We start from the raw sequence: 15,272 nt of genomic DNA, 5'->3' as shown, positions 1-15,272 counted from the left end.
GCATGTCACGTGCAAAGTTCAAGGCTGAGGAAGAGTGGAAGTGTTGAGGTGATAACACAATTCAGGTAAAAGATGCAGCGACACATCTATACATGTGGGTAAACCATGTGGGTAAACATGTAGATAAGAAAACAAACAGTTCATGTCAACTCTCAGATCTCCCTCTGAGGAAAATATGATTATTAATACAGCTATATCCATGACATCATCGAGCCTTTCCTGATTCGTCACTGAATTTCAACACTCATTGTGAAAGCATTTACTCCTGTGGTACAATTTGTTTTTGTTTGCGCAAACTGCAGAAAACATCTGTTTTTCAAAGAAAAGTTTCATCTGAATCCCTCTGCATCATTAATCATTAATTAAACCTCGAAGGTCATGTATGGCAGGCTGGATCATTCCAGTTTCCTTCCACAGATGAATTTAATAAAATCCATGCTGAAGTCGTGAAGTGTTTTCTACATGTGTTTTTTCAGTTTGAAAGAAAGCTGTAACATCCAATTAACTGAATACAGTTACTTTTACACACATGACTCAACTTCATTCATAAACAGTTATACAATAAAAGCTAATTTAGTGTTTCTACTTTGTTTAAATTTTGGTGTTGAATAAATATGGCAAGGTTGTCCCATTTTGTACCAATTCATTCTATGACATTTCTCAGTAGGTTCCTTTAACTTTCACCTGATGTTTAAGACATGTGATCTCCCAAAGTGTGAGGATACGACATCACTGCTCACCTGATAAACAAAACCAGCCAGCCGGACCATCACTGACCTTTGCTCAGACTGTGTTTTGTTGGGGAGAGACCACTCCCATCTGGGAGGCACACACTACTCACCAGACCACAGCTTGACCAATGGTGCAACCAATAATATTTGATCAAAGTTGTTCATGGAGGAGTTTCCAGATTTTCTAGTTTATATTCTCAGAATCCACCCACTCTTACAAGAAGACCCTCTTAAAATGTGTCCCCTCAAACAATTTTATCTATTTATTTTTTCATTTGGGAGTTAATTTATGCCGTTATTATTATAGGAAATGAAAAGATAGAGAGAGAGATGGGGAATGACATGAAGAGAAAACAAAGTAGAATCCTGCAATAATGATTGAATTGGCTTTTTTTCCAGATTTGAATTATCCCAATTTGACTATAATTCACCATGTTGTATTTAATGGTTTGCAATTATTTTGGAAATATTTAATTTAACATATAAAATTACGATTTGGATCCATGATTACGAAAAGATACTTAACTTAACTTAACTTAACTGCATCACTCTTTTTGTGCTTGATGAAAACGTTATAGGGTCGTATATTGGTTTTGAAGAAAAACATACTTTTTTGTCTTGCCAATACTCAAACTAAGCCACCATGTAATAGCATAACAGTAGTTAGCCTTACAGCTGTTTTTTTCATGTATATACAACAGTGTCATCAGCATACATTTGCCATTCTTACCTGTGACACAGTTGGTGAAGATCAGTAAAGGTGCTAAATGCGAGATGGGGAGCATTTCTATTGCCTTGCGACGGTTGAGCCGGCTCACAAACACGAACATGAACTAAAAGGCATGCAAGGCCAGCCCGTCTATGGCAACAAAGCACGGAGAAGCTCCATTCATTGCTCAGGTAGACATTACTCCTCTATATCTTGACATAGCAAATAGATGTTTGCTGCTATATTAATGCTCTGGATGTCATATAGAGTACCTTTAATATACAGGCTAAATAACCGGGGGCCTTACCCTGACCCTTGAGGTATACCCATTGTTCATTTCATGTTACAGCATCATCAGCTTTAACACACTGCATCCTATTAGATACTAATAACACAGGGATTTAGATGAAAACTTTAATTTAAAAATGAGTAAAAAATGTGAAAATACAGCACCAACTACTCCTCCTTTATCAAGATCTAGATTTTATTGATATAAGGTATCTGTTTCTGTGGAATAATTTGCTCTAAAGCCAAACTGCATATGATGTAAACAAAACTGTCTTGTGTTAAGATAAGTTGTCAGTTGTTCAATGAGTTTATCTGTAACTTTTAAAAGTACTGGTCGGATGCTAACTGGCTTTGTGGTGGAGTGACAATTATGTGTTTCCAGTCATTGGGGGAAGTATTTTTACACTGACAAAACAGCCTTTAGGTGTCCCACAACAGGAATTTAGAGGGACATTACAAGGGGTATGGGATGGACTATTGCGTCTTTAGACTCACAATCATGTTTTGTACCTTACTGTTGTTTCCTCATATGCCACACACACACAGCGCTATCTGTGGATGGTCAATACTCAGTGTCTGCACCAGGTTAAAGCTTTATGTTTAACTGCTGACATGATTATCAATGAGTTATATTATTCTGTTTCAGGGGGCGTTCTTCATGTCTTTGACCTATGTTGATGCCGTCACATAGCTCATACAGTATATGTGAGCCATGTCAGTCCAGTCAGGTTTGTTCTGGATCATGTTCATCCCAGACTGCTCTGATATGGGACATGACGTCGTACTGTTTTGTCTCCCACAGCCTCGCCCCCTCAACTCTCCCCGTATCGAGTAAACATCCTCTCTTTAAACTGGGGAAAAGACTGTCCTGTCCCATCAGTGATCACACAAACAGACATGACTCACTTTACTAATCAGTATTATTCTTATTTTCCCGTGTGGGATATGTCATTGACATAGTAGTGCAGGTGGTTCACTCAGACATGGTAACTGGAGTAGAAATAATTAACCCTAGTAAGAAATTTACTGATAATTAAAAAAAATGTTGTATTTCAATGGTTTTGGTTACCAATCAAATTAACACTAGATCTGCATGAGCATTTTTGATATAGCTTAGATTATCTCTCTGTAAGGTGATCTTCATTCTACAGACAGCTTGCCTTTTCACTTTCGTGAGCTGACATTTGTGTTTATTTGGCAATTTCTCAGATTAAAATTGGGTTCTTAATTGGTGCTTTATTGGTGGCTGGAAAGGTCAAGACAAGCCAAAACAGTGTGTTAGCTGCTAATTGAATGAAAAGTTACATTACTCTGTTGACTTTATTAAAATGTCCAATCTGTGGGTATTTGTAATGTTTGGAGATGTCAGTGTAGCCTTTTGTAGGTTTATGTTTTCAGATATAATTTCATTTATGTCTATTTACGTTATAACAATAAATATTATACATTCGCTTTCATATTCATTAAATAGTGTAAATACAATATTATAATAAATACAATAAAATAATGAATTAAATTAAATACTAAATGATAAATAAAAAAACATTGCAGATAATAACAACATTTTAAAAAGATAAAAGACGAGGGAACTCTTTTGTTCTCAGGGATTAGGCTACTTCAAATCTGTTACTATAATGTTTTAAAAAACGTATTTTTACTGTTTATTCGAGCAAGCGAATTAAGAAGAGTTTCAATCATAGACTGTATATAAAGATAAAATAAAATAAAAATAATAATATGTAATATATAGGCTATCATAGGTCATATATATATATATATATATATATATATATATCAATGGTTTCAATTAATTATAAAAAGTGTAATATATATATTGTATATATATGTCAATTGTTTCAACTAATTAAAAAAAGTGTAAAATAATTATATATATATATAAAAAATATATAAATATAAGAGCAAACAAATGAAGTAGTGATTTCTAATCATAGACTGTATATAAAGATAAAATAAAATAAATAATAATAATATGTAATATATAGGCTATCATAGGTCATATATATATATATATATATATGTCAATGGTTTCAATTAATTATTAAAAGTGTAAAATAATATATATATATAATATCTAAATATTAGAGCAAGAAAATTAAGAAGTGATTTTCAATCATAGACTGTATATAAAGATAAAATGAAATAAAAATAATAATATGTAATATATAGGCTATCATAGGTCATATATATATGTCAATGGTTTCAATTCATTTTAAAAAGTGTAAAATTATATATATATAAGAGCAAGCAAATTAAGAAGTGATTTTCAATCATAGACTGTATATAAAGATAAAATAAAATAATATTATGTAATATATAGGCTATATATAAATGTCAATGATTTCAATTAATTATAAAAAGTATGCAATATTATACTTCACTTCACTAAAATACACAACATTTTTGGTTACTAACTTTCTATTATATATATATATATATATATATATAAATCCAAAAATGTTGTGTATTTTAGTGAATAAATATTTTTTTTACAACGTATTCTAGAGATTTGCTTCTGTCTGTCACTGTATAAAATGATAAAGTGGTGAAGCTCAGTGTCAGTGCGCCTCCTGGTGGACACATGGTGGACACGTGGTGGACTGTGTATGTCATCTGTGACCTGCTTACCGGAAGCCACGTGGTTCATCTTTCTACAGACACATGCAGCAGCTGGAAGGACTTCCCGTTACTCTTGTGTAGTTTAAATTGTAGTATAAAGCGATCTGCTTCATTAAAACCATGTCAGGCAAGTCGGAGTTGAAAATCAACTCCGGGTTCGCTCAGAGGTATGATAAATACCGACAGAGAGAAGAGCTGCAGAGACGTGAGTGTGTTAGCTTAGCTAACGATGGAGGGCTAAACCATCCAGCTAACAACCCAGCATGGGGGAACTGTAGCTAGCTTCAAGTTGTTTGTGTTATACAGCTGTGTTATCTGTGGGTCTAATGTCTGTGTGTTGTGTTGTTGTTGTGCAGTGAAGGACCGATATGGAGACCGAGCAGATGATGAGAGCGACTCTGAGTCGTCCAGCTCTGGAGACAGTGAACTGGTTAGTTAGCATCACTTCTTCTTCTGCTCTTTTCCACACCAGCAACAGATTGTTTACTGTTTCTACGAGCAAGCGAAATAAGAAGACTGTATATAAAGATAAAATAAAATAAAAATAATATGTAATATATAGGCTATCGTAGGTCATATATATATGTCAATGGTTTCAATTAATTATAAAAAGTGTAAAATAATATATATATAGTATATACTATATAAATATATATATATATTATATATATATTATATATATATAATATATAATATATATATATAATATATATTTTATATATATTATATATATATATAATATATAATATATATAATATATATATATAATATATAATATATATATAATATATAATATATATATAAATATTATATATATAATATATATATAATATATATAATATAATATTATATATATAATATATAATATAATATATATATAATATAATATAATATATATATATATAATATAATATAATATATATATATATAATATAATATAATATATATATATATATAATATAATATATATATATATATATATATAATATATATATATATTATATAATATATATACTATATATAATATATATATATTATATATAGTATATACTATATATTATATATATAGTATATACTATATATTATATATATAATATATATATATAGTATATACTATATATATATATATATATATATATATATACACAATATACAATATATAAATATAGACCGAGTAGATGAGAGTGACTCTGAGGAGTCGTCCAGCTCTGGAGACAGTGAAGTGGTTAGTTAGCATTGCTGCATCTTCTGCTCTTCCCACACCAGCAACAGATAACAATAAGGTGCTGTTGTGTTCATCATGTTAACTGACTGGCTGTTATTTGCCCTCCCAGGAACTGGACCCTGAAGTTGAGAGGGATTTCTACAGAACATTGTCGCTGCTGAAGAAGAGAGACCCCAAAATCTACCAGACAGATGCGAAGTTCTACTCAGAAGGTGATTACTGCTATCATTGGTGTTGCTTTCACGGTCTGTAGGACATCTTAATATAAACAAAACATTAAATCTTTCAGAAGCATCCACCAGCGATGAGAAGCCTTCAACCTCGAAGAAAGCAGTAAAGCCCATGTATCTCAAGGACTATGAACGTAAAGTCATACTGGAAAAGGAGGGGTGAGTGAGCTACTGATTTCATTTACTATTATTTACTAACATTTACTATGTCTGACTGCACCACAATCAGATTTCACAGAGTGATGGTGCAGTTTGGGTCCTTCCATCAGGATCATTATTCCTATAGTCCCCCCTCGGCACAACACAAAGCACCTGGGTCAGTCCTTCATGCTGGTAGCCTTCAGGCTCCACAACCAAGGCTGACCCCCATATGAGAACTATGAGGACTTTAAGAACTTTAAACACGCACTATCTGCAACCATCTTGGACTCTATCCACTGGCGCACTTTACACTTACTTTACACTATACATCCTATATACCACTTATAGACTGCACATATTACATTTATTTATTGTACATACTTCATTTATTTATTGACGGACTGTACACACTTTGTTCACCCATTCACTCTGAATCTTTTATATCTCTATTTATTGTTTTTATCATTTTTGTATACCTGTACCTCTATAAAATGTGAGAAAATGGTGAAAAATGCCGATCAGTGTTTCCCAAAGCCCAAGATGACATCCTCAAATGTCTTGTTTGGTCCACAACTCAAAGATATTCAGTTTACTGTCATAGAGGAGTAAAGGGACCAGAAAATATTCACATTTGAGAAGCTGGAATCAGAGATTTGTTTCTTAAAAAATGACTCAAACCAATTAATCAATTATCAAAATAGTTGGCGATAAATTTAATAGTTAACAAATTAATCGATTATCGCTGCGGCTCTAAACTGTATCACATCTATTATTGACATATACACAAAGAGTGCTTTTGCTATTTTCCAATTATTTTTTTTAAATCTTCTGATCTTTTTGTTTTTTACTTTACAGCAAATATGAGGACGATGACGACAGTGATGATGAGGAGGCCGCCAAGAGAATGGAGGAGGTAGACCCTGTTGCCAGATAATTTAGTTCCCTCAGGAATATGGAAATACTTACCGGTGTTTTTATTAATTGTTAATCATCATTGTTTTCTTTCAAAGAGAGCTGCCTCTCCGAGCTACATTCAGGAGCAGCGGGAGCTGAAAGACAGGTAGGACTCAAACAATCTGATGGTGTCTGTCTGGCAGTGTAACTCTATAACAGACTATTTACAGAAACTTAAACCTCTCCGCAGCTTCCGTAAGTTCATCCAAGACAGCGACGACGACAATGAGGCTGGCGAGGGAGACGGACCATCTGAGTTTCTGACCAAGAGGATCAAAACACAGGATGAGAAGGTCAGAAGCTGTTACCAGTTACTTCCCATCGTGAAATGGAGAAATATGAGAGCATTACAGATCAGGATGAACTTCTGTGCTCTTGTATCTGTCTGTAGGATAAAGAAGAGGAAGACTTTGTGGAGTGGCTGAAGGGCCAGGCTGACCTCGATGGTCCGGAGGAGGTGAAGGACATGGTGAGTGTGTGAAATATATCGGACAGTGTGCAAGAAAGCATGATGGGAAATTAATTTTGGTTAGACACAGAGGCTTGCGTAGTAGGGATGTCACGATATCAATACAAGTGAAATTCCACGATTCTCGATACTAATTCGATACTACTTGAGTTTTGGCATCAACTTGTGTACTGAAGTATCGGTTCTTGTGACATCCCTATTGCTTAGTAATGAGACTGGTTTGTGTTGAGACAGAGATACTTAAGGGACTACTGGAACAACCCAGAGCTGGATGAGAAGGAGCGTTTCCTGAGAGACTACTTCCTCAACAAAGGCTACCTGGATGATGACGACAAAGATGATGAACGGTAGGTTGCCGCCTGTGTGGATGTTAGTTCCCTGTGAGCTGTGAAGGAAACATAATTCATATGCAAACTCTCCTGATGTGTTCAGGATCCCAACCTACGACGAGGTGCTCCAGGACGATGTGGAGGACTCTGAAGAGGAAGGGGAGACCTTCTTGGAGAAGCAGGAGGACTTTGAAAGAAGCTACAACTTCCGCTTCGAAGAGCCCGACGCTCAGCGGATCAAGACCTACCCCCGCAGCATCGCCACCTCCGTGCGCTCCAAAGACGACCGCCGGAAACTTAAAAGGGACGAAGTGAAAGAAAGGAAGGACAAGGTGCGTGTCATGTTAAAAAAAAAAAAAAAACTAACCAAAGCCCTTGATTCCTCCAGTTGCTCTTTCTGCTTCTCAGTATGAAATCCTTCATTCATTAGCTAATATAAACCAACCGTTCTCTCTGCTTTCCTTTCGCTCCCTTTCCCAACAACTCTTACAGGAGAAAGAGCAGAAGCGGGAGCAGCTGAAGCAGCTGAAGAACTTGAAGCGAAACGAGATTATGGAGAAGCTGAAGAAGCTTCAGGAGCTGACCGGCAACGAGCAGCTGGCCTTCAGTCAGACTGACCTGGAGGGAGAGTTCAATCCACAACAGCACGACCAGCTCATGCAGGTGGGTGTATACACTCGCACTACTACAAAAATACGGACACACAGTTAAATGATTTTGCAGGACAACCTCAGTTTCTCTTTGGGAATTGTTATTCGTGTGCTCACTTTAAGGGGTTGCTCACATGAATACGTCAGCTCTGTCGCTTTCATCCTTTTATCCAAGGTGCTTGGGAGGTTGCGCTCCTGGCGGGCCTGCCGTTACTAAGCAACTAAAACCTGCGCGCTGCGGTGACGATGATGATGATTAGCATGTGCTCAAATGATGACAGAGCACGGTCAAACTCTCATATGCTGCCAATGAACCTGAAAGCTTAAACTTGCAGATTGTTATTTAATTTGAACGCTATTAAACACCATAAAGCTGCTTTTCAGTGTCAAAAAGAGCTACAAGTCAGTTTTTGGCCCATTAATGTCTGAATGAGGGCTGCCATTTTCCAGCTCACACAGGTGCACTGTGTTGAACTAATTAGGTTTGATCCTCAGTACGGCCCTGAACAGAGCCGTCGTTAGCGTGATTAGTAACACCTGTGCTTTTCCTACTATGACAAGTGAAAAAGGCCCGACTCACACAGGTGTGCTGTGTTTGGCTGATTAGCCTTTTAACTCAGGGAAGACAGTAGCTGCCTCTCAGTTCAGAGGTTTTAAACCAGCCAACACGCATGTTGGTTTATAGAGATACTACTGCCACTGTCCTTTAACAAAACTAAAATTGTCTTTTTCTTCTTGCATTTAAACTCATCAGCAACGTGTTTAATTTTTCTTCCCTTCTTGTTTGCAGAAATTCTTTGGAGCTGAATACTACGGAGGAGAAGAGGAGGAGAAGCCTCAGTTTGATGACGATGATGAAGTTGAGGGTAAGCCTCTGGTTTCTTCGTGTTCGCTGATGCAGCAGTGTTGAAACATGTCGTTTCTTCTCGAAGTTGGAAAGAAATTGTCTAGAGAAGATTCATAGGATTTGAATAGTTAGGTAGTAAGGAGAACAGCAATCTGTCGGTAATTATACGTATGTGTTTCAATGCGTAGAGTGACTGGGAATTTATAAAGAAATGTTAGTTGAAGTTGTAACCCAGAGACCCAACGATACGATATTATCACAATACTTGAGTCACGATATGATCTTATTGCGATTTTTAAACATTTTGTGATATGCTGAGTATTGCGATAAGATATATTGCGATTTATTACCCTTTTTCAACTGCAAATTATTGAAGTTGTTTGTCAACATCTGTTTTATCTAATAAGATACAGTTTTCATTCTGTTCATCTCAGTTTTTGTTCACATATCTTGAGGTCAGAGGTCAAGGGACCCCTTTGAAAATGGCCATGCTAGTTTTCCCTCACCAAAATTTTGCTTAAGTTTTGAGTGTTATTTAGCTGATAAGCTAACATTACAACCTTACATTCTCTAGTTTAATTTGTTACCAGTATCTTCACTCTAGCTTCAATACTGAGTCCGCTACAACCTGTGAAAGACAGAATAGCAGCCGTCAGATTGTTAAATTAATAGTTTATATAATAAAAGATTGATACTTGACGTCTGTGTATCGATACAATATTGCCTCGCAAAATATTGCGATACTATGCTGTATCGATTTTCTTCCTTTTTCCTCCTCCACGCCTATAATCCATTAATCCATGGCGTCTTGTGTGTGCAACAGAGCACTGGAACTGGGACACTTGGACAGGAGAGGCTCGAGAGGAGGACTGCGGTGAAGAGGAGTGGGATGGAGAGGAGAATGATGCCTCTGGGCCCCACTGTGAAGATGAGAACTTCATTGTGAGTAGACTCATTTTTACTGAAAGCATCCATTCATCCTGAGGTCTTGTCAGCTGGTCACCTGTGAGATTGTCTGGACAAAGTGTGTTTTGTTCTGGTAAAGAGAAACTCGCTCACCAAAAGTCGTCCTGTTGAAACAGATGGATGCAGACTATGACCCCAACCAGCAGACCACCTCCAAGAAGAAGAAGAAAAAGGAGAGGAAGAAGATGAAGAAAGAGGACTTGCCACAAATGAGCAAAAAGAGAAAAAAGTCCCACTTTGCAGAAGTCATCACCAAAAACAAGCCTGTGTTTGACCCAAGTAAGTGTCTGTAAACCTCCTACCATTTAAACAATTCCAGCATCCAGTAGTCTAACTGCAGGCTGTTTGTATTCCAGAGGAGAAGAGCTTTGAGCAGTACTTAGACGAGTACTATAAACTGGACTATGAGGACATCATAGACGACCTCCCATGCAGGTTCCGCTACAGGCAGGTTCTGGCCAACGACTTCGGTCTCTCCACTGATGAGGTGAGAACAGCAGCACTTACACCAGCTCCAAATAATCTGACTGTTCTCTCCAAGTCCCTCCCCCGTTAGTTACTGTTGCTACCCCTATGCACATATGCAGTATACAATAACAGGGGCAGATTTACCATCGACGTTTTGAAACGGGCTAACATGAGTGGGAGAGGACTCTCCTGGACTTCTGCAGTCAGAAGTCCGATGTTTGCTTGATATCTGGGCCGAAGAGAACACATAGAATATGCTACAAAAAAAACACAAAAATAGTGACGATTATAAAGTCATTCTCAGAGTATCTCTTACTACAGCCTCACACACATCACTCCAACATGTGGAGAAATCCAAAGCTTGACAGTCCTTCCATGCCTACTTACAGCTACTTTACTTTTCGGGGTAGGGGTCAATACAAAATATCAATGGATAAAATGCAGGCTGACTGGATGTTGGTTGTTGCAGTGATGAGCCTGAGGTGACTGATCTGGTATTGCTTTTCCTCCGGGGAGAGCTCTGACCAGGGAATGATCTTCACTTAATCTTCTCTCTGAGCAGACCACACAGCAGCAGCAAATGTGAACCATTTAAAGCCTAAAGACTTAGACGAGTTACCGCATGGAATCAAAGCAATGTGTGCCGGCAGCAAAACGTGTTTTAGTCACCTAAAAGAAAGGCCAATCTAAAAAAAAAAAAAATCTGTTTAAGTGTACACTATATTTTGAATATTTACACCGCTTCACCTTGCCGTCAGACAGCACTTTCCGATGGGGAACTGAAACTGTTTTCTGTGCTCTCTTGACAGCCACCAGACTCCATTGACAAAAACAGTAATTTTACCTTGCAGAACACGGGAGTTGCTGGTCTACCGCTGCCTCGGTCTGTTAGTTTGTTTGTGTGATTGTGTGATTTTGGTGAATCTGAATTAACCCTTTAAAACACCAAAGTCACACAATAACGCAAACAAACTAGCCGATGGAGGCAGAGGTAGATCAGCAACTCCCGTGATCTGCGAGATAAAATTACTGTTTTTGTCAATGAACTCTGGTGGATTTGAAGAGAGCGCAGATGGTTGTAATGGTAAAGCGGTGGAAATATTCTAAATATAGCATACACTAAAACTGATACTGATTTTTCTTTAGGTGAGCCTTTCTTTTAGGTGTCTAAAATACGTTTTGTTGCTGCCCCCGTCCACAGCAGTACATTGCTTTGCTCCCGTGTGGTAAATCTTGTCTGTTTCTCCAAACTAGGGGCGTGCCAAACGTCTCCTAATGTAGGTAATACACTGACTATGGATAAGTACCTCATACAACCCCACTTCAAAACACCTGAACTATCCCTTTAAACTCTAAGAAGCCAACACCATGTGACAAAAAAAATTACCAAATGTGTCACAGAAAGACATGAGTTGATTTGAACTAAGACTGATTCTTCCCTCAGATTTTAACTGCTGATGATAAGGAGCTGAACAGCTGGTGCTCTCTGAAGAAGACATGCATGTTCAGGTACCGGCTCCGTCCGTTATGTTGAAGTGTTACACCTGTTCTTTTGTCTCAAGTCATTTCTTCCACTCAGATCATTCTCTTCTGTTCTCTCAGGTCTGACAAGGAAGAGACGAGTGATTTGAAGAACTATATAATCAAGGCCCAGAATGAGAAGAGAAAGAGAGAGATCCTGAGCTCTATGTATTCTGAGTGAGTAAAACACAATGCACACACACCACCTGATTATAAATCCACTGGATACGGGTGTAAAAAAAAAAAATATCGATACACATGAGTATATTATGTTGTTCGATACTGTATCGATTCTCCAAAACACTGTATTGGTTTTTAATTAACCTCTTAAAAATCCGACGGCCCGCTGTTGCCCACTTTATGATAATCACATGCAGTATAAATGTTATTTTTGCCTATTCTAAAATGATGTACTGTATTTCTGGAGTGTTCGTGACAGTTTTGTTGAAATTAAACTTAAAAAATCGCAATATATCGCCTTGCTTACAGTACTGCAATGTATTGAGTCGTTACCCTTGCATCATGATATGTATTGTATTGCCAGATTCTTGCCAATACACGGCCATATTACTGGAGCAATATGTAACACTATTTATCTGAATTTAATCTTCAGGGAAGCTAAGGAGCTGGCAGATGCAAAGACCAAGGTGGGGAAGAAGCAAAGAGATCATCTGAAGGACGCTGAGAAGCAAGACGAGGCAGCAGAGGATGGTGACGTCGCCATCATGGACTCTACAGAAGAGGCACACTCAGCTCTCAGAGAGGAGGAGGAGGAGGAAGAAGAGGTTCTGATACCCAAGAAAAAGATGAAACGGGAAGAGGAGCCCCAGACGGTGGTTACTGCCGAGAAAGCGGCAGATAAACCTAGCGAGGTGAAAAACAGGACTGAGAGGCCAATATGGTCCAAGCAGAAGCACAAGCAGACCGGTGGACGCCTCACATCAGGAAGCTACGGGGTGAATATAGGCGGCCGGGAGTTCAGCAGACAGAGACTGAAGGCATACGGTCTGAACCCCAAGAGACTGTTCTTCAGACAGCTTGGCAGACAGAGAAGGAAAGCACAGGAGAAGATGGAGAAGCAGAAAAACAAGAAGTGAGCCATCATCTCCGAGATACCTGTCGACAGTACAATCCACTGATTTTTATGGTCTAAGAATTAAACACATTATGAAAAACTGGTTTATATTTTTTGATTTGAAAAAATGTTTAAATGCTGACTACAAATTTTGGATTTTTAATTTGTTTATACTTAGTTGAGTATACATTTTTCTTGCTACATTCATATTGTGCTTAGATTTCAAAATTTGTTCTAGTGATAAAACAGAAATAAAAATGAATGAATTAAAATGAATTGTGAAAGTGTATAAGGATTTAGAACATTATGATGAAGTATATGATGGTCATTCCCATGTTCTATTATGTCTCATAAGTTGTTGCAGCAATTTTTGGGTTGATGCCATTTGTTAAGAGATTTGGCGCCAAATTTAACAATTTTTTTACCACTTGAGAATGGCAATAACCCCTCCAAAATACCACATTAAGACATCAAGACTTTGAGGAACACCATAGAAAAAGTCATGCCTGTACAAAGTATTTCCTTTTGTTATTGTAATATATCTTATTCTTTTAATGGAGCTTTCCAGCAAAAAGTATTTCACACGATTGTACTTGTATAACCAGCGTGATAATAAACAACTAAAATCTTAAACTCTTGACATTTGGAGAAACTGCAAGAAATGCATTTTTCAGCAATTAGATGGCGAGCACTCCTGCTGTGGCAACTGCTCAGAAACCCCCTTATTGTGACTCCAGCTAGGAAAGCCATCCATCCTCTGAATGCTCTAGGTCTCTAGTTTGTGGTTGTAAAGTTAAATACATGAATGACTTAATAAATGCAACATCTTAAAAGTTGTACCTGTCAGGGCTACACTAACATATGAGTCATTAAAGCCATAGTATAGGTGTTCTTTTGTCCAATTACTATTTGTATCTTAATCCAGCTGTTTCTTAAATCAGAATTGGAGGTTTGCTACTAAATTTAAAGGAAAGACAAAAGAAAGAGAGATAATATAATTTCAATGACTGAAAACCAGCTGAGTGCTACTAGCATTCTACTGCTACATTTAGCATTAAATATAAAAAAAAGCATGTTTAAACCATTTTTTCATAGACATGTCGTTGTGGAAGTTGAAGGAATTTAGGTTTAAAACTTTAAAGCTGTACGTCATTAAAGTGGTGGAATATTTAATCACTTAGTTTAAATGATTCTTTCTCGAAATTATACAATCTGTAGATAAAACTACCCGGTCATAATACTATTAACAATTGTTGTTCTACAACATTTAATACTCTAGATACAGCACCTAAAACTGGATTGATTTATACATTAACATACTGTACATACTGAAAGCACATTCAAAAACACCTTATATGTTTTCAGTAAATAGACAATGTTTCTAAGGGGGCATTTTACCCTGATGGCAAATCAGGTAACGTACCAAACAAGCAGACTATCAAAACAAAAAGGAGAATTTGAATGTGTATGAAGAACAATAGATACAATGTTTGAGATTTTCTTAACTCCATAAACTTAGATAAATAATGAAGTGAATGATGGCTGAATTCCATTTAGCTGCTTTGATTTCAGGTTATTGGTATCCTGCGTGCCGGCTCACTGGAACACTTGAATAGAACAGAGCCATCGTTAGTGTGATTAGTAACACCTGTGCTTCTCCTGACAAGTCAAAAGGCCCGACTCACACAGGTGTGCTGCGTTTGGCTGATTAGCCTTAGAACTCAGGTAGGTCAGTAGCTGCCTCTCAATTCAGAGGATTTAAACCAGCCAACACGCATGTTGGTTGATAGAGATACTACTGCCACTGTCCTTTAACAAGACTTAGATTGTCTTTTTCTTCTTGCATTTAAACTCATCAGCAACGTGTTTAATTTTTTCTTCCCTCCTTGTTTGCAGAAATTCTTTGGAGCTGAATACTACGGAGGAGAAGAAGCCTCAGTTTGATGACGATGATGAAGTTGAGGGTAAGCCTCTGGTTTCTTCATGTTCACTGATGCAGCAGTGTTGAAACCTGACGCTTCTTCTCGAAGTT

The 15,272-nt window shown here is 37.2% G+C and overlaps 1 protein-coding gene and 1 non-coding gene across 2 annotated transcripts; both read left to right on the top strand.

Annotated features, from left to right (window-relative positions):
- The first annotated feature begins 4,369 nt into the window (after window positions 1-4,369).
- Window positions 4,370-13,873, top strand: kri1 (KRI1 homolog). Its single transcript, XM_074655611.1, has 18 exons — window positions 4,370-4,570; window positions 4,722-4,795; window positions 5,700-5,802; window positions 5,880-5,979; window positions 6,817-6,874; window positions 6,972-7,021; window positions 7,106-7,208; window positions 7,307-7,384; window positions 7,619-7,731; window positions 7,817-8,045; window positions 8,206-8,376; window positions 9,154-9,229; window positions 10,034-10,152; window positions 10,293-10,455; window positions 10,533-10,663; window positions 12,089-12,153; window positions 12,247-12,342; window positions 12,779-13,873. Exons 1-18 carry the CDS (start codon window positions 4,486-4,488, stop codon window positions 13,260-13,262), a joined length of 2,298 nt encoding a protein of 765 aa, XP_074511712.1. The 5' UTR covers window positions 4,370-4,485; the 3' UTR covers window positions 13,263-13,873.
- On the top strand, window positions 11,108-11,206 carry LOC141781657 (Z30 small nucleolar RNA). The gene has a single exon (XR_012596918.1). It is a non-coding gene; the product is annotated as a Z30 small nucleolar RNA (small nucleolar RNA).
- Window positions 13,874-15,272: the final 1,399 nt, after the last annotated feature.

The sequence above is a fragment of the Sebastes fasciatus genome, chromosome 13 (assembly GCF_043250625.1).
Source record: "Sebastes fasciatus isolate fSebFas1 chromosome 13, fSebFas1.pri, whole genome shotgun sequence".
In the NCBI taxonomy this organism is placed as follows: Eukaryota; Metazoa; Chordata; class Actinopteri; order Perciformes; family Sebastidae; genus Sebastes; species Sebastes fasciatus.
The sequence above is the reverse complement of the archived record's forward strand: the minus strand, read 5'-3'. Positions and strand labels throughout refer to the sequence as shown.